The 20,268-nt window shown below is 38.0% G+C and overlaps 1 protein-coding gene across 3 annotated transcripts in view; it reads right to left on the bottom strand.

The window, feature by feature from the left end:
* FBXL4 (F-box and leucine rich repeat protein 4) overlaps positions 1 to 20,268 on the bottom strand; it is a 63,015-nt gene that overhangs the window by 10,548 nt on the left and 32,199 nt on the right. For 2 of the 3 annotated variants that reach the window (XM_066179516.1, XM_066179515.1), the window contains 2 exons: positions 8,114 to 8,185; positions 7,093 to 7,405 (listed from right to left, as the gene is read on the bottom strand). In XM_066179516.1, coding sequence (XP_066035613.1) covers positions 7,093 to 7,405; positions 8,114 to 8,185 — 385 coding nt within the window. Of the gene's footprint in view, positions 1 to 6,654; positions 7,406 to 8,113; positions 8,186 to 20,268 lie in introns of those variants that run through there. The other variant, XM_066179518.1, reaches the window with a different exon arrangement.

The raw sequence follows: 20,268 nt of genomic DNA, 5'->3' as shown, positions 1-20,268 counted from the left end.
GGTATTACACACATGCAGAGGCAGCTATTCAAGAGACTGCTGATCATAATACATGTATGTATAAAACACACTAGTTAAATCCTGCTAAAAACACGACTACAGTGGCTGAACTCCCAAGTGTCACACAGGGCCAGATCAAGCACAGGATTCAGTCAGAAACCAAATAAATCAATGTTTATAAGCAGAAATCCAAACACCCATTATAGCTGATGGGCAACTAGACAGTCCAGTCCACGGTGCTTAGCACCTGATTCATCTGGCCGGGCACTGGGGTATGTGAGTCAGCTGTCTGAAGTACTTAGTGCCCCTTGGGGACCTTACACCGTGTAGGACATCCACACAGAGCTGGCAGACAGGACACTGGCCCCAGAGGAGGAGATTCATGCCTTACAGGAAAGGCTGTAAGCCTGGCAGGTTACTCTAGGCAAGTGAACTGAGCCTGGGTGTCTACACTGGGCTAAACTGCTCATCAAGCTTTCCCTCTAGAGAGTTTTTATATCCAACACTACTGCAGAAAATTGCTGGCAGACACTTCAACTCACACAGCTCCATCTTCAGCTAACTAGCACCCCTAAAAGCCATCTCATTCAGGATCTTGTCTAGGGCCAGGGCCAATTATGTTCCCTACACTCCTTACCTCCCCTGCAAAAAACAGAAGCAGATTTTTTAAAGTAGCTTTTCACTAGTGAATCTTCTCAATTGCCAAAAATTATAATTTTAGGGTTTCTAAAGCTATCTTTCACAAATTCTACTACTTTTCTGAATTTCTTCATACTTACAGCCCCTTCACAAGTTCCACAGCTTAACTACATAATGTAAAAAAAAAAGAGAGAAAAAAACCCCAAATTAAAACCTCCAGCCTATTAATTGCAATAATTAATTAATTGCACTATTAAGTGCAATGAAAGAAGCAGTGAGATCATTCCCAGTTCACTATTTGTAAATCATTCATACTCCCATGCACATCTCTTCTGTTCCCTCAAGGCTATCTGTTTTCCAGATTCCCTTGCATCTCAAAATGACCCATTGTGTTGTTTCTACACTAATTTAGTACTTTTGAAACTGGATGATCAGAACAATACAGTGCACTGAGCACACAGTCAGTAATTTTATAGTAAGCCTTATGGTGTTTTTTCCATTTCTTGTCTCAAAACCCCTAATCTTCTCTATTCCCATTAGAATGATGCTGGGCAATGAGCTGATGTTTTCCAAAAAATTGTCCACAGGATCTTTTTCCTACAAAACAGGAGCTAACATAAATCCAGTCCCCTATATATTTAGTTGATGTTATTTTACCTCATGCTACTACTGTGCACTTGATTCAATGTTTTCCTCCTGCTTTATCACCTGTTTAGTAAGTATCACAAGATCATTCTGCCATTTTTCAGAGTTAAGTTCTTCAGTTTAAGATTTTTCTACCCTGAATACCTGTGCGCTACCCTCTGGCATTATTCTCCCCTCTGCCTGGATTACTCATAAGCAGATCAGAACAGATCCTTGGTGACCACAGCAGTCACATAACTTCACTGTGAAAAGAGATGATACATTCTTGTCCTCTGTTGTCTCTGAAACACTCATAATCCAGAAGCAGACAGCTAAATTACAAAAGCAGCACAACCTTGCCTAAAGCTTTTGAAAATCCAATCTTCTATGGATTGGCGTACTGCTCACATTTACCAAGAACTCCAAGGAATTCTAAAGGACTGGAGAGGCAAAGCAAAATACTACCCTTGCTGGGACGCAGCCCTTCTTCAAAATATGGTAATGTCCTCTGTATGTCTACTGACTTACTTCCTCCTGGCTGCCACTGGTTTACACAGAGCAAAAGGTGATCTTACTGTTTTGTAGCTCCTAATCCAAACCCTTTACAGAAGGTTGTGACATGTCTGTAACCCTGCATTACTCTAGCACTGAGGCTGACTTAAGAGACAGATCACACACCAGAAATAAGACTTCCAGAGCCCTGGAAATTTTTTACAACCACGCATTTACAACCACTGTATAAATACCATTTAGTCCTAAAAATTTATTATTGTTCAGTGTTTTGATTTGTTCAAAAGCTTTTGGTATTGGCATTCCAATTTAAGGCAGCTTTCCAGGCTAATCTCCTGGAAAGAATGGCTTGATGTAGCAGCCTGCTTGATCCCCTCTGCCACAAACACAAATGGACACACAACAGTTCTGCAACAGCTGGACTATCTACCGAGCTCAGTCACTCCTGTAAACTTCTAACACAGCTGAAATACAGTATCATTCACCTCTAGTGCTTCCTTCATACTTCACACTGCCTTGCTGTGATTTTGTTTCACTTCTCTAGAGTTCATATTCCTATTCTTGTTCTCTGAATGGGATTCAATTTCCGAAAGACCCTGGATGGTTTCAGTAGTCTCCAGTATTCTTCTGCATAAGCAAGGGGGTATCTAAATATGGTCTTCAATTACCCTATGTCAGGTTCTCAGATTAGTTGCTTTGAGACATTATTGAACATCACCCAAAGACAGCCTTGGCTATCATGCCCCCAAATTTTATCTCCTCTACGGAGACTAAGCTTGTCATTATCATTGTGATTTTTAACCCCCCTACCACTATATAATCACCATCATCAGAACTGTCTGGTGGTTCATGCAACAGTCCCTAAAGCCTCACACAGAAATTCTGTAACGCTTTATTTAATCAGTTCATTCGACCATGAACTTTACCACAGTATCACTGTTCTACCATGAGGACCTGCTCTACCATTCCAAATGCAACTCTAGGAACACACATTATGCTACTTCTCTTTTTTTTCCACCAAGCCTTAAAATTGCTACTACATCAGCACCTTCATCTAAACCCAGCCTCATTTATGCATCACAGCTTTTATGCTTCAAGATTCGAACGTGTGTTTCTACAAAAATTCTAGATTTAGATGCCTAGCCACAGATTTTTTTTGTGTAGGATGTTCTTCATTCCTTCCTACCTGAACTTTGATACTTCTCCTACCATTTCATCCAAGACTTTTAATAGATTTGCAACTAAGCAGGTCATCTTAAATTGCATGTTTTATTGCACCTGTGATTTTTTCCTCCTCAGACTTAAAATTTTATGTTAGGAAATACCTTTTTCTAAAAAGCAATCCAGTTGGGGTTTGGTTATGCACACCATAGGATACGTGAACATCATTTGTAGTCTTATTTTTATTTATAAAATGTACAGTGATGTATGTATCTTAAAAGCCCATTCAAAAGCATTTCAGAATTTGAATACAGCACATTTTCCTTTGCTTTTGAAAGACTGACAATGTAGCCTGCTAGTTAATTACTTATATAGCGCATTTTTCATCTAGAGTTCGGAGGCTTTTGGACCTTTATTATTTACTACAACTTCTCCTCCATGGACTAATCAGCCATTTCTCAGAACACAAACATGCCCAAAACATTAAAATATGCTATTTAATTTTTTTCTTCAGTTAATTCTCTGGTATCACCCTTGTAAAAGGCACCTCCGAGTAATGATCTCTTTGCTAGAACAATTATGCTTATTAGCTGTAAATAATTTAACTTATATCCATCATACATCCAAGTCTTCAAATTCTATAGCTGTTAAGGAGACCTGTGCAGAACAGCTATAAAAACTGCAGAACCCAAATTTCTAGGGCAAGGGACATCAAATAACATTTCAGAGTACCAACCTTCAAAATAACTAGCACTCTTGCCTCAAATATTCTTACTTTTCTTTACTTTCTTCTTCTAGACCAGCCAAACTAGCCTTTTACTCTTTACATTTTATTCAATCTATTGCACACAACTCAAATTCAAAATTTAAATGTGCTACACATTTTCATGTTTGAATTGACTAACTACGTGTTGATGTTCTCAAGATAAAGCTGAAAACTTTGACAGCTGGCAAGGGGGCAGTTGGGTTTTCTGTTGCTCAGGAAGGTGTGGGAGGTGTTGGAATGTAGATAGGAATACATGAATTTTGTGGTAACGAGGGTGTCTACTTTTCATTACTCTTTTTGTGCAGGACAGAGGCAGTTGGAACTTTTGGGGAGCGAGGTTAATTCGATTTACTCTTCACCCTTGACAGCAGCTGAGAACCCCACGGCAAGAGAACTAGGCAGCTGATGTGATGTGCAAGAAAAGCTTTTGGCACTGTCAATTCAGGTTGCCATCTGACTTGTCACATTGCTCAATGCTGATCACAGTTTGAAGACTAGTTTTTTAACTACTGGTCTAGAGGTGTCCACTTAACTTTTGATAGCACTGGCTGATGTACTGCGTCACTACAGAACTGTCAGATGATCATAGCTGGATCATTCTGACAGAGGGTGGAAACATGCCATGTCACTCAGTGGAAAAGATGTGGGCTGAAAAGGAAATGATACTTGTAAGCAGGCAGTTCAGGATGTAGTGGGTAAAAGAAAGCTCAGAACTAAAAGTTCGAGAGAAGCACATCCTCGTGTATTCAGTGACACACACCACGCTTCCTCTTCCAAACTTATGATACAGCAGATATGGACCAGCCCATAATTTTTTTTGAACAGAAATTTACTTTCTATGTTTTACACAGCACAAACACAGCCTGACATCCAACAATGCTCTACATGGGCCAGTAAGTCCTTGAAAACCAGGTGACTACAGTGAAGGGAAGACATTCTGACCCTTACTTAGATAAGTGCTTGTATACAGCAAAACCCCTCGCTTTCACACAGCTTCGTTGAAGCAAAAGAAGTTCCCTTACAGCACACAGTGCTAACCTAGCAGCAATACCTCTACACTGTTCACAATGCATAAGCAAGCCAGACATTACTTGGGAGATGACAAAGGATATAATAAGAGCACCTCTCATTCATTCACATCACAGAGAAGACCCACTGTTCAAGGTTACTCTTGCAAAGCTCAGCTCTGACCTCTTACAGCTTCAGACCTGTTGTCACACTTCTGCTGAAGGACAAAAACACACCACTCATTTATGCAGCTTAAAGTAACAGGATGGCCCTGTATCACATGTCCAAAGTAAGAGCACATTCAGGGATTTATGACTTCCTTGGTACTCCTGCACAGTGAGAGACTCACTCTTCAGTTCAGACAACAGAGACTTCTGCACTTAAATGGGATCACCTGGCAACTCTACCTCCAGATGACACGATGTGGTTTTTTACTTGACAGCTCTTTCTTGTAATCACAGACTGTAGTGGTTACTATATTCAGACAAAAAAATTTAACAGTTTCCTCACTGTTGCCAAAAAAACAGGGTAAGTCCTGCAGGTATGTAGTATCACCTTGTACTGACTTGTTTACAGCAGAGGACAACCTTTTTTTCACCCTACCAAGTATTTCTCTGAAGGAAGGAAGAAATATTTTTTTGCAGATTATTCATTTTGCAGGTAATTCAACTGGATATCCCCTAGGGGGGATTTATCTGAACGCAACATGCAGTCTCACTGGAAAGGTTTGACTACAAATCCACCTGACTCAGGAATACTGGTAAGCACCCAGGGAACAAAACAAACTTCTTTTCCACTTTCACGTTATTTAAAAAAAATCATTAAAATGTCAAACAGAATTAAAATCTGAATTCAAACACTGAAGAAATGTGACAGCAAGCCTTCACTGCTGTCAGAGAGGCAACAGAAGTAACAGACTATCCATATGTTTAACACAGCCAAACTATTCTTTGGAGAGCCTCTGGTGCAGTAACAAGGCCCAACCAACAAGGTCCACTTTGTGGGCAGACACAAGGCCTTTGTAACAGAAACACATGGAAATGGATGGTCAGGGGCACCTGAGTGTTTATGAAAGATTTAATTCCCTACACCATTTGGAAACTTCTCGTGTCTGAACAGGACAGTGTGCCCCTGATAATTTAGATACAAAGAAGATTGTCTTCAAGATACACAAAACACAGTACCCCTGGGAGGCATAAGCATAATGTATCTACAACTTGTACTTGGTGAAGTTAACCCTCTCAGTCAGAAGTGAGTAGAACTCTATATCATTATAGAAGAGTGTACTGGAGTGCTGATCTGAAGCCATAGGGTAAATATTTTGAAATTGTAAATGCTGATAAAAATAAATTCTTAAACTTGCTTGGAATATTATTCACATTGATGGCTCTCAGTTCTCTGCAGTATCCCTCTCAACCTAAATGTAATATTTTCGCTACAATTATTAAACGTTAGAAGGACACAGAGCAACTACTTTATTCCCCTTCATTTGAATCTTCCTCTTTCAGCCAACCTGTGAAACTAAGTTGGTAAAACCATGAAGAATTTTCTCCCACACTGATGTCACAAACATCCCTGCTGTCCTACATTATTATAAAAAGAAAACCTCATATGTCACCATAAAAGAATAAATTCAGCATCACACAAAACTACACTTCTCAAAGTCCTTACTCAAGAGTTCAAGGTATATTTACTTTAGATCTCTAAAAATATTTTCAACTATGGAAGCTGCAGACGATTAGAAATTTCAGATTTGCTGTGCTTTTTGACCCTCATCACTTCCTTTGCACCTTACTAGAAAGTCTGTTTAGGTTTTGCTGTTAATTACCCTTTCATCTTTAATAACTCAACTTCACCTATGATAGAAGTGATGAAGAAAAATTCAGTATTGCATAGTACATAATATATATTATATAATACATAACAAATATTTATTGGACAAAAGAAAAATCTGTTTATTGATCACAGACTCATGCTATAAATACACTTTGTCACACTTCACAGAAATAAAAACACAAACAAAATCAGAAAGAATGATAAGAAATTGGATCTTCTGATAATCAAAACCAAAAGGCTTCAGTTAAAAAAACTGATGGTCATGAAAATAAAAGTTAGCAGAAAAAATGTTGCACTTAAATTCCAGTTTAAGCAGTTCATACTCAGCAGTCAAGTTACACAGCTGGTATAAATCCACTGGATTCTGAGTCAGAATTCATGCAGTGAGTAAAATGTTGCTCTTTTTTCTCACGTGCTAAACCACAATTTTAAGAAACAATTATTTATAAAATATGTCTAGAGGGCAGTTTTGTCTTAAGGACTCTTTTTTGCCTGACAGGCTTTTGAGACACCGTAAAACAAACACCAGTATTCCCACATTCTCTTACCCAATATATCCAGCTGCCGTAAGTGTGTACAGTTGGCAGCGAGCTCCTCAATGTCTGTGTCACACACAGACCTGTTGGCCGTAAGAAAGAGCTTCTGCAAATTCGGGAGTTTGCGGGCAAGGTTTGTGAAGCAGCCTGTACTGCTCTGGAGTGTAGGACACCAACCGAGATCCAGTTCTTCCAAAAGCTGGCAGCCCGAAGCCAATTCCGCGATCCCGCTCTCAGTTATGTTTTTACATCTCCACAAATCCAGACTGCGAAGCTTTTTGCATTTGGCTCCCATCATGCTTGCTATAAGGTCATAGTCTTCAATCTGCAAGGAAAGCAGACACTCGGTCATGTGCAGCATCATTCCAGACATATATAGAGGTGTTTCAAGGTTTGCTTCCTAACACACATAACATGTGTCTCAAGCTTTTGTCATTTCTAAAGAGCTCTGAAAATTGTTCATTGCATGGTACAGTGATCTACTTTTATAAAAGACAAAAATAAAATAAATTTCCTATAAAACTCAGACACAGCAGTTTTTAAATTCACTTAATAGTGAGGATCAAACTGCAGCAAAAGTTGTTTCTTTCAAGAAACTTTTTTTTTTTTGCACAGTTATTTTCCTCTTAAAAGATGATTACAACAGCTTTTATGACCACAGGAAGAGCAACTACTGAAGAATGACTGAAGACTGTACTTATTTCCATTTTAAGTTGATCAGTCACTGCATCTCCTTATGAAAGTCTTATTAATTACTTGTTAAGTGATTACACACAGAGAGAATCCCCAAAAACTTAGAAAAAGGTTGAAGAACTTTGAGAAAGCCCACAAGCCATTTTAGGCCTACTCAGCTAGTACATAACCCTTAAATATATGACCAAGCTGCATTCATCTTGGACCTCCCAAAAGAGTGAAGTCTTGTATCAACCTCACATTTAACATGCGTTTGTGAAACAAACCCAGACTGGTTCCAAAGAGAGTGTACACACATACACACAATAATCCCCACACTCTCTATGGTCCAAGTACTCACCATGACACAGCTGCCCAGGCTGAGGTGCTGCAGCTCCGAGCAGAAGTTCAGAATACTGAGCAGGGCTGTTTGCTTCCACGGGGGAACACATCAGAAGGAAATACAGAAAGTGAAACAAAAGGAAGAGGTCAATTAGACATTAAAGGCTGTCACCACATTTCCTGAAATACAGCTCAAAACTCTTTTACAGGTGCCTCAAATGCCATTTAATGAGTCTCTGGGTACCTTACCCATTGATTGGCTTTAAGAAATGGTAATCGTTACAAACCTTTATGGAAGTCACTTTGGATGGGACTCTGTGCTGCCCCGAAGATACCCACACACCAGTGACCTATCCGCTCATTTCCCATAGGAGAGCTGATGAAGAAGTGCAGCAAGATCAAATAACAGGCGAGGCCAGCCTGGAAACACAGAGGGCTGGCGACACACCAGGAGAAGAGGGCAGGCTCTGACATTCGCCGATCAGCTGCAGCCTGATGGAGCTGCCAATAGAGCTGCACAGCCTCAGGGCTGGGCTGGGGACCTTAATGTCAAAGGCGGCTCCGAGCTGACAAGGATGCTGACAGCCATTGAGCACTTGTCACTACTATCAAGCAGACTGAAACAGATACAATGTGTATTTTACACTCCTGTTCCTGACATTTAACGTTGCCATTCTTTGCAGAAAGTACTGCACATTGCTCAGCCTGAAATTACACTGCAACATCAGATGCACCTTACAAAAGTGCACAGCTAGTCTGTTCCACAACAAAGGAAACTTTACAGATTTTTACCTGTGTTTCTAAGATAATGAAAAGATCCTCCTGCCTTGTCTGTAGACGTATTTTGTTTTTTAGTTGGAAACACACAAAGTGTGAAATAAATATAATATGGGACTCACATCACAAATACCGGTGCATCATACTTTAAAACATCACTCTATTAGGACTTTGTGATCTATATGAGCTTTAAAACAGGACTAGGCTTCACAACATATTAACAACAAAAATATGTGGATTTCTACAGGATATACAAGAGTTTCTATGAGAAAAAAAAACCCTAAGCAATATACAAGTGACAAAGTAATTGACTATTATTAAGCATGATTACAACAAGAACACTAGTCAACAACGTTTGTATGCAGGGGTAGTATAATTTATAGGTTCTTTTAATATAAATCTACTTGTTTTCAGGAAGTTTATAGTTAAATGCTTTACTTAGTTTCCTCAGTTTGTTACATTCCAATGCAACTTGGCAGAAATATGATCTTTTGCCATATCACCAAGAAGAAACATCTGATTCCTGGAAAGACTGGCAGACACAGAACAGGGACATAGCATGGGGTATTCACAAAGACCATTTAAGACATTTAATTGAGGTGTCTCCAAGGAGCAATTATAAATACCCAACACTTGACATGTATAAAATCTTGATTCCAGCTTGGCCTTCTAAGATTTGATTTTCCAAAGGCAGCCTAAAAGTAGATGCTAAGAGTAAGCCTTCCTCATATATATCTTGGTAGAAATCCTACAGAATCACTGTCCCTTGCTTGCTTGACTTCCATTCACTTTTTAAAAGAAAAGGTAGGTAGGGAATGAAACACAAACATTAAAAAGTCATTATTCAAAAGGTTATTAGGAATATTTTAAGGTTGATAAATGTGTACATATCCAATTCATTTTGAATTGTACTTAATAAGCAAATGGTTCATTTGGATCAATAAAGAGGAATAAACAAATAAAGAGAATGAGACACAGTCTTTCGTACTCAACTCAGTGAAAGCTATGAGCTTCAGAACCTACTTAGAAGCATAAATTAAAAGCAAAATCCCCAAACCCCTGTTTGCAAACCTTAAATATCGGAGCTGAACAAGTCAGTCTCTGACTGGACACAGAGCTCCAAACAAGGTTTTTGCAGGTATTCAGATGTCTCCACAGGAAAGCTGAATATATTGCTGCATTCCACCAAGTCTTTCAATAATGGTTTCCAGATTGGAATTTAAACACTGGCCTGAAAGGACGGCAAAGAGCAATCTCTTTCCGTAATTGACACAAGCAGTACAAAAGTGAACAGTCACTCTGAACAGCTTGTAGGGTGTGAGATCAATTCCATGCTTCTTCAGAAGAGGGGTGAAATAGAGAGGAAGACTAGTATTCATAGTTATCTTGATAGATAACTGAGCTCCATGTGTTAACTTCAACAGGAACGTCATGGATCTCTTGGAGTACATTTTTAGTCCCTCTCTTTTGCAAGACAGTCCTTTCTGTACTTACATGCATTGAGTCCACATTTTCAAAGGTCTTTTCACAATCTATTGCTTTAAACCATTATTTAAAAAACCAAAACAACTTAAAATAAAAAGCACTAGAAATCTGAGTAATAGAAAGGAGCTTGGTGGAACACCATGTCATACCATCACAAACTGTGCCAAGCCCAAGAGTAAACAACCACATACTCAACATTTATTTTACTGGCTATATTAATTCCTCTTCTGGGGTGCATACATGCCCACACACAGCAAACCAGATTTCCTTCAGACAAAATGTCTGTTCTTCTGTAACTGAAGTGGGCTTTACATATGTCATGTAAGAAGAAAAAACCCTTTGTGCATGCCTAGCTGTGTCTCAGTCAGTTGAGAATCCAGGTGGCAAAAGACATGAAAATAGCAGGAGAGAATGGCAGCTCATAGAATCCATATGCACTACATATAGAGGGACTATCATTGTAATAACCTGTCTGTGTCAAGCCATCTGTCAGTGCAACAACATGAGCGACAACACTCCTACTTAAGCAAAGGAGAACAGCAAGGCAATCACCTGATCCTGGAGCTGTAACACAGGCCAACTTTCAAATGTTAGAGTGCTTTGCAAGAGGAGCTAAGAGGCCACCTAAACTCTGGATAAGCAAGCTTTAACCTGGAGTCTAACTGCACTTTCTTGGCCAAGCAGACAGTCAAATCAAAGACTATCCATCTAACAACATTCTTCAGCCTAGTAGCCAAGACATGTATAGTTTGGAGATTTGATGAGCTTCCCCTGAACCAAAGGCAAAGTTTCACTTTGTATCTGTTCCCTTTTAAAGGGATTGAGAGAAGAGTGGATGATTATAAAAACCCCAAAATACACTAAAACAAAAAACCACTCTGGAAATAAACTTTAGGTAAAGATCTACTTTTGCTTAGTGGAATCATGGCTTCACTGGCCTTAATTTCTTTTGCCATCCAAGCAAAAAACCCAAAAAACCTACCAAAAAAAATATTTTTATAACATGCCACATACAACAGGAAAAGTTCAAAGTGGGCAAATAAAATGGTCCGCCCTGTCCCCCATTCCCAGGAAAGATGTTTCTAGATGAGGGAAACATACAGTGAAGAGGTTGTTTTCAGAGTGAAGACTTTGACGTCAAACTGATCAGAGGGATATGACAGTGCTGCTAAACACAACCTTACAAAGAAGATTTCAGAAATATTTTAAGGCATAGTAGTTGGTCATAAACCTCAGAAAAAGGGAAGATGGCCTAAAGATTCTCTGAAATCTTTATATATGGGTACAACAAATATCTGTCAGAAAGGACATAAACAGAGCTGACCCTGGCTTGAACAAGAGATGAGATCACCACTTGAAATCTTACTTTACTCCACAAGACAGGTGACAGGTCTGTGCAAACATCAAAGTCCTCCACTCTGTAATACACACCTGGATACATACAGTAACACTTACTGGAAGCCAGTTATGTGCTGTGTATACTTCATATAAACAGCTGCTATTGGACTAAATTGTATCCTACCTGTCTTTGCAAAGGCCTTGGCCATCACACAAGTTTTGACTTCGATGTTGTAGAAGTACTGCTGGTTTGAACAGACAACCCACCAGCAGAGAAACCAAACACTGGTGCCAGAGCAACACACTTGGCGAGACTGAATCTTACTTGAGTTTTTCCAGGATTTTTTTACATTCATGATCCAGCAGAAAGCACAAATCATTTCTGATCTTAGTAATATAAAGTATGATAAAGAAAGCATCCAACAGATAGCCTGAGCTCAATGCCTGTTCAAACAGGAAACCCTTCTGTCCATGGCAGATGTGACTCACTTGCGAAAGATGCACTTAGAACATTCAACTCATTGCAGTTTCATTGTCAAGTAGTCAGAGATTAAAAACATATCAAAGGGTTTAAAAAATACAAATGATGCACTATAATATGGCTATCACATAACAGCTGCACTACCATACAAGGCACGAAAAAAAGTGCACCACAGTGTGACTCTGGAAGATTAAAGGAAGAACTTAAGGAAAGCAACGAAGTTTTGTTTTGCGGTTGGGTTAGGGAAGAAATGGTGCAGCTTTTAATTAGCTTTCTATAGATAAATCTTTAAAGATACTTTTAAATTTGTTGCTTTTTTATTGGAGACAAACAACACATTGTTTTTTCCCCTTCTCACAAGAACTGTGTCTGACATAAATTGGGAATTCTTCCAGCCCCTCAGTAAAACAAAAGCCTAAGTCTTTTAAAGGACTTTTATTCTTCTGCAATTGTTTCTTCAAAATTTTCAGTGAAGTTAATGCTATGACAAAGGAATCTAAAAATTATCTTAAGGTAATTAAAGACTGCTTCTTCCCTTCCCTTGTTCACCATGCTTTTAATCAGGGTCACTAACTGTCTAATTAACCTTTTTGTTGAAGAAAAACATGAATTATGTAGGATTTAATTTTGTATTTTTAACATCAAAAATCCAAGTTACTAGTTTCCTTCAATACTCATCCCCACAACCCTGCCTCAATGAGGAGGGGTAAATATGGTAAAGAGGAGGCAACTCTGCAGGGTGCTCTAAGTATTCTGTCTTCCTAAAAATTATCAAAGTCAATAACATTTGAATGAATTCCTTAAAATTCTTGGAGCCTGAGACACTGAAAGAAAGAACTGGAGAACTGCAGACAAAGGCCAGGTCAATGAAATCTATGTCTCTCAAGCCCACCAATCATATCCATAATTCTCACAAACTGATTCTTTAGCAGAAAAATCAAAATAGACTCACGACTGCACAGAAAGGCTCCACTCTCCACTGTTCATGATCTGGGCAGAAGCTTCCCTTTTGTTCCCAAAAGGTTTAAATTTACAGCAAGGGATGTCAGAACTGGCTGACTCACCCAGAGAAACTCACCATTGTGGGAAGAGATTTGCCCAAAACATCTAACTTCAGCACACACCATGAGTGCTACTTATTGTTGTTAAATTAAAAATGTATTTTCAAATAGTTGATGTATCAGTCTACTTTAAGCCAGTGAAATCGTATTTCCTAGGTACCACACCAAAAAAAGTTTTGGCATACTAAAACTACCTGTTCTAGCACCCAACCAACCAAGGAAATCCTCAGAAGAAACCCATTCTATTTCAATCTGAGCGCCACTATTGCTATAAATATTTGTAATTAAAAGCACCCCATACAAATGTAAAAGATGATCTTGTTAAGACTGTCAATAGTAATTAAAAATCTACAAAAATTCACAGTATTTATTTTTTCCTCCCTTTGGCATTATACAGCACTAGAAGAAAGCCAAAAATCAAATGTTTGGGTGAGGGGATTTTCTTGGCACAGTCTGTGAAAGAACTAAGTCAGAAATTACTTGGCATCTGCTGTTCTACCACAACGATTAAAAACCTCATTGGATGCAAAGCCAGAATTCTGTAAAAACTGCTACTGAACCATGCCTTTTGGAACAGAGCAAACCAATATTGCTTGTAAGTAAAAAAAAAAAAAGTGTACTTCATGAATTACAAGATATCATACCTCCACATCTAAAAACCTACAATCACGCTGCAGTAGCCCCCAAAAGCAAATTTTTTTTTTTTTTTTTTTTTTTTTTTTTTTTTTTTTTTTTTTTTTACAGAAAGGAGAATGCAATAGATTCATGATGCAGAAAACCAAATGTAAGGTAGTGGTGAAATACAATTTGTCTAAATCTGCTCCAAGAAATTGCAAAATATGATTCCAGGATTATTTTCCCTCACATTCCCCCCCATATCCACAGTATTTCAAGGAATCAAGATAATTTCAGTTACGGACTTCTTGGTCTACAATACTTCAAAACAATTAAGTTAAAGATATGAGGTACTGTGAGAAGTTTACAGAGATGAGATGCATGCTAATAAACATGTGAGGGTCAGTGGTTTAACCAGATAAAAAACCCATAAAATTAATTTTAGATACTTATAAAGTACTAGCCTTAGTTTTCAGAAAAAGTTTTCATACCTGCTGGTTGCCCAGAAAGCACTCATTTTCAGACTGCTTCTAAGATTTTGAGTTCTGAGGATAAATATCTATTCTCAGGGGGTTTTTATTCTTTTAATAGAAAAAAAACCCACATCTGGGAATAGTACACAAACATTCAATAACACACAAAATACATAATACATTCTTTATTGAAACTATACTTGGATCTAGAGGTCAAGAGCTATTCAAGTTGTTCATCTTCTATTGGTCTATTCTTCACTATATGTTAATTTTCAGCTAAATGAAATGTTACAGAAAATGTCAGTTACAGAAACTGGCAGGGAATCGTATGTCAAATTAGAACTAAATGGTGGCCAAATTTGTTTAATGCTTTAGTCCTTCAGTTCCCTGAGCTATTTCGTGAGAAAACAAATAGAAGATGTCTCCTCACCCTTTACAATATAGTTTTTGTGGCCTTTTGGAAGAACAACATGCCCATGCAGTCCCAGAGAGAGATATCCCCCTGCAAGCCTCCACTTTGTGCCCAGAAATGGTTATACCTCTTAAACAAGCCTGAACAATCCTTTTCTCAAATTTTCTAGACAAAAAGGGGTTGAGCTTTGTAACAAACTGAACTTCCTGCAACTTAGAAAAGCGTATTGTGTTATGTTATGTACAGTATTTCAAGTCCTTACACACACCCCTATGTAGAGCATCCCATATAGAATCACCTGTGTCAGAGAATCTCAGTCTTCTTTATATCTATCCTCATACCAGATCTACAAAATGAGTACGTTGCTACTACATTCTATTGATGGAAGGAGTGTAGCATACAGAAACTGTGCACCTTGTAACTGGCTATGGTCAGAGATCAGGAAAACAAAGCTGCCAGGTAAGTCCTCAATTAGTGTCATCAGCACGAAGAGAATCACAGAAGAGCTAAGTGTGGGAAGGAGCTTCTTGAAAGTGTTTAGTCCAGACCACCTGCCTCCAGCTTAGCTGGCATCTCCAAACCAACGCTGTCAAGAGATGCAGGACCCCGACCCTTTCCAGGATGAGGCCCCCACCCTGTCCTTAAATACTACAATCACAAAAGTATTTGAGTGATGCCTTCTGACATTAATGCAGACAATTTTCATTTATAGATTCAAAATAAACATGGCAGCAAATCACTTTCCTCCACACTAGAAGCTGGCATTAGAGCAGGAATTCTATTCTCCCCCAAAAGTATCCAACAGCTATCACCCTGGAAGATACAACATGGAATGAAACATGATGAAATGGGAAACAATTGAAATGTAGTCATTAAAAATCAGTTCCCCATCTCCCCCTAAAGCACATGGATTACAGGACCATTTTAGAGATATCGTTTTTGAGACAGTGATAAAACTTTTGTCTCCAAAACTTTATGACACACTTAAAAACACTGATGCAATATGAATATTTGTAAGCATGAGGTATGAGAAGAATGAGGTGGAATGAGCCTTATTAACAAGTGCAGGTGTAGCCTTTAAAAAGTCAGAACAACTTGGCTCTTCAGAAACAGGCCCAGTATAATTTGCAAGCTGGGATTCAGAATATACAGGGGCACCTTTTTGCTCTCTACAGCTACTTGGCAGTGCCAGGGGCACAGCAGGGACTGGGACACAGCAACACAGCAATTACTGAATTAATTCAATGAAAGTAATAGTCTCTGCAGTTAATTAAATTACTGTATTTTGATTTTGCTTTATTTGGTCAAATTATGTCCTCCCTTATGTCTGCAAATCTGTTTTACACCTTCATTCTTCCCTCTCACTTCACATTACAGGCTCAAACAACCAAATTCCACGCTGTGAGCCTGACATGAAATCAAAAAGCACCATCAAGGCCCTGTATCGCACAATTAATTGTCCCTGACTCAGCTTGATTCCAAGAATCCACATTCCAGCTACAGCCTTTCACGGTTTGGTTTTTTTTCCCACTATTTGCTTGCAACTCTTCATCCTAAAGATTCATACCCATGCCAATGGAACTTTGCCCAAACTGAAAACCCTATAAACAGTAGCGCTCTAAAGTATGACGTGACCCACAACAGGTTATTTCTGAAAACTCTGTAGAACATTTTTATGGCAGCATTAACAGCTATATTGCTCATGGCATAAGAAATTAAGAGTTTTTACATTTACTGCTACCACTCTTCTGCTGCTTTTTGGTATTTAAGATTTCCAGTGTCCTCTCTTGCAGCTGCCCAAGTCCCAAATTTGTTTTTGGTCAAAATTATCAGAGATATAATCTATAAATAGAACACTAGCTTTAAAATGTACAAAAAACAAACTCCTTTGTTCACTGTAATTAGACTTGAATTTAGTTCATTTTGTATCTCAAATATAATTGCAATATAAACTTTAATTTTTTTTACACATTAGAAAGATTTCAGAATATCATGCAACATGAAATATATAATCTTACATTAAAATTTACACCCATCAATAAGAAGACTGACAAGTTCTGCTACTGTAATTGTGGCTTTGGTTTCTTTAAAATACAATTTTAGCTGCATTATTTATATGGACTAAATACTTCACAATAAGCATTAAATTAAGATAATATTCATGCTCAAGGATAAATATGTGCATTGCCAATTACTGTATTCAATAATACTTCCACTGTTCATTGTATTCTTCAAGTGTATCAATGCCAACGAGTGCTTAAGTTATGCTGCGAATACACTCTCAACGAATAAGCATTAAGGAGTTATATACCAGTAAATACCAAAACCAGCAGCATAAGAATCCCACAAGTATAATAGTGGTGTTGAGCACAAAGAAATTACATTTATAAAAAGTTGAGACTAGTTTCTCAAAGCAAGATACAAATTATTCAAGCACACACATAATCAAACAACCTTTGAGAACCTTAGTTAATGAACTTATAGCCCTGGAAGAACGAGCCACATTTGGTGGGGAGGAGGATAGCCATGCAGGACACTTTTTCAGTAGCCGGAAATTTACTGAAAGTCACTGGACTTTCCTTCTTCTAATAGAAAGGCTGAAATAATTCAAAGGCATTGGAAGCTTCAGTTCAGAGGTTAGAAAACAATTTTATGCACACAACCTCACACTCAACATGTCATGGAAATAACATTACATATGGCCTTAAAAATCAGCAGGGTTTAGACCAAAGACTACAACATTCCCCAGATGGCACAGCGATCTTCCAAAGTAGCCATGCACTAAGTTGCAAAACACCAGCATTGTCCATTTCACTAAAAACACACATTTAAAATTTGGAGCTTTGATTACAGAAACAATTACAACATTTTTAAATACAAAAACCTATTAAAATAGCTAAAATTAGGAGAAACTGTAATTACAATTGCTCAGACAACATAATGTTATTAATTTTATTAAGTTCCCATTGTCCTGAAAATCTATGCATGTAAAAAAAATCATTAATAGTAGTCAATTTTTCAGCAGAGTGTTTCCTTAGAATTTATCTATTAGTGTCGCAGGAATCATATACATGGAAAAAGTACAACAAATACTTTAAATTTAGATGTTGAAAGAACTTCTTTTCCTCTTTTTTTTACTATTAAAAGGCAAAAATGTAAAGGGAAAGGCTACAGCAAGACTTAAGATTGCACAAGAAAATCCTGTATCTGGGCTTGAGAGTGTATTTGGGAGAAATACCATTCTTTTATTGAAATGTTAATTCTGTATTTTTTGTTAAGCATAATGCAAAATCAGAAAAAACATTATCACGATACTGACAAATAGGATGGACAATCTTCATCTCTTCCTGTTCTTTAATCACATGTCCAAATCCACAACCAAAAGAAAAAAATGTACGATTTACCCAGATGTGCTCTAACACATGAAAATTTTGTCGTTTATTTTGCTTGGTTTAAGAAAAAAAGCAAGCCCCCGAATTATTTGGGAAAACAAGCTAAATGAAATGAACACTTTTTTTTCTCCTTTCTTCTTCTTGGGTTATGAGACCGAACTTTTAACAGAACACCGCATCAGCTCTGTTCTTCTCGCCTTCTTATTTTCTCATAATAAACACATACTTGTTATCAGCTTGCATTTTTTTCTTAGTGGATTCACAGCCTCAGGTTCTTTTCACTGAGCAGATCCAGTTGGCAACAATACAATGCCAAGTTCTTGATTAATCATTAGCATCGTTCCTCTGCTCCTCAGAAGCACCAACAACGAAGACAGCAGTAGAAATTTCACAAAAATCAAGAACACTAACAGCTCCTTGACAAGTTTTAAAGAAGTCTCAATCACTTCACAGCATGCTTGATCAATCTATCCTTTTCTGCATATAGCCAGCACTTAGTAACAAGCATTTCTGTATCAGCTGAAAAGTAGAGAAGGAATGGCAGCCTATTTTGTACAGATAACCAAAGATTTGCACTAAGAGAAGCTCATGTTGAGAAAGATAACATTTCTACAAATCTGTGACTTTTGTAGTTCTAGTGCTTTAATTCAAATCTTATGCCACATCTTCATTCTTTCCCTTTTATTTTTTGACCTGTGATGCACAGTGTATATTGTTAAGTGGCTTCATATTAACAAGTAACACCCAAGCATCGTCTCCAATTTATCTGTTTAAATTTCCAGAAATTTCTCTTCCGCTGTTTCTTAGGAACAGTGCCTTTTGTTCATACTTATATATAAAATGGAAGCACAATCTTAAATAAACTTGATTATGAATAAATGTTCTTGTGAGCTACAAGCAGAGGCATGTCCATACACATGAAAGGCAGAAGTGAATCTTCACAATGTAAGGGCTTCCAAGTCAGGAAATATTTACCACCAGCATTCAATCTAATTCCAAGCTCTGCTCAGCAAAGCGATAGCAGAGGAATGACAATTACCAATCCCCTCAGAGTACATTTCATCTGCTGCACTACTACAAGCATGAAGTCTCAAACTTCAGAAGTTACCTGAGTAGAACCAAGAAGATTCTAATCAAACAACAGTAAAAAAAAAATAAATTATACAATCACTACTTCTGATACAATGATCCTTCCTAGATCTGAAAAAGCTTTGTGAATTTGAGCCAACAGTCAAAATGAAATAAAGATATTTATCCAAGATTAACAGAAAGACTAGTCTTGTAGAAACAGAACAGATGCACCCAAGGCACCAATACAGCTCAATTCAAAAAGAGGTGAGCAGGGCTCACCAATTTTCTTTTAGGTTTGAAGAAAATAATTGCTTCAATACAGAGAGCAGCTACCTCAATGTAACAAGTTAGTGAGGGGCACTGGTTTCATGATGACTGCACACTCCACAGCAAACCCCACAGTAAGCACCACTAACACCAAGGTTAGATTACACTGTAACCTTTGCTACCCACTCATCATTACAGACACCTAGCTGGAGCTTGGGCACAAACACACTTAGGATTCACCAAATAGAGGACAAGACCCAACTAACACTAACATGTGCATTGAACTGCTTATGAATGCAATACAGTATTCTTAACTTCAGATGTCCTTCACACATCTAGTTGACAGAATCTACTGTTCCAGCCTCATTCCTTTCATTACACTACAGATTAAGAGCCCACACAAACCAGCGTCACAGCCTGACTTCTGTGCACCACAAGCACAAGTAACACACATACACACAACCAAACTCTTCCTTAAAATGCTTAAGCTAGGTTTAGAAGCTAGGAAAAAAAACCTGCAGAGACATGGGTTTGCCTTTATTTTGGCACAGTTTTTGCAATAACAGAAGTAGGACAGCCTCCAGGTAAAGCAGGGTACTAAAGTTGTAACACATGAGTTATGTAGTTACTGAGAGGGAATGGAATTCTTCTGATTCAAACTGCTGAATTTATAAGGATACAACATTTGTAAAATGTAGCAAACTACATCATACTTCTCAGCTGTAGCACAAAAACCCATTCCATCTTAGTTAGAGTGGAAATGTGTTGCAGCAAGCAGCAACAACTCTGATTGGACAACCAA

This window comes from Chamaea fasciata, unplaced genomic scaffold (genome assembly GCF_029207755.1).
Source record: "Chamaea fasciata isolate MVZ Bird 193981 ecotype frontalis unplaced genomic scaffold, bChaFas1.0.hap1 SCAF_3, whole genome shotgun sequence".
Lineage (NCBI taxonomy): Eukaryota > Metazoa > Chordata > Aves > Passeriformes > Sylviidae > Chamaea > Chamaea fasciata.
The sequence above is the reverse complement of the archived record's forward strand: the minus strand, read 5'-3'. Positions and strand labels throughout refer to the sequence as shown.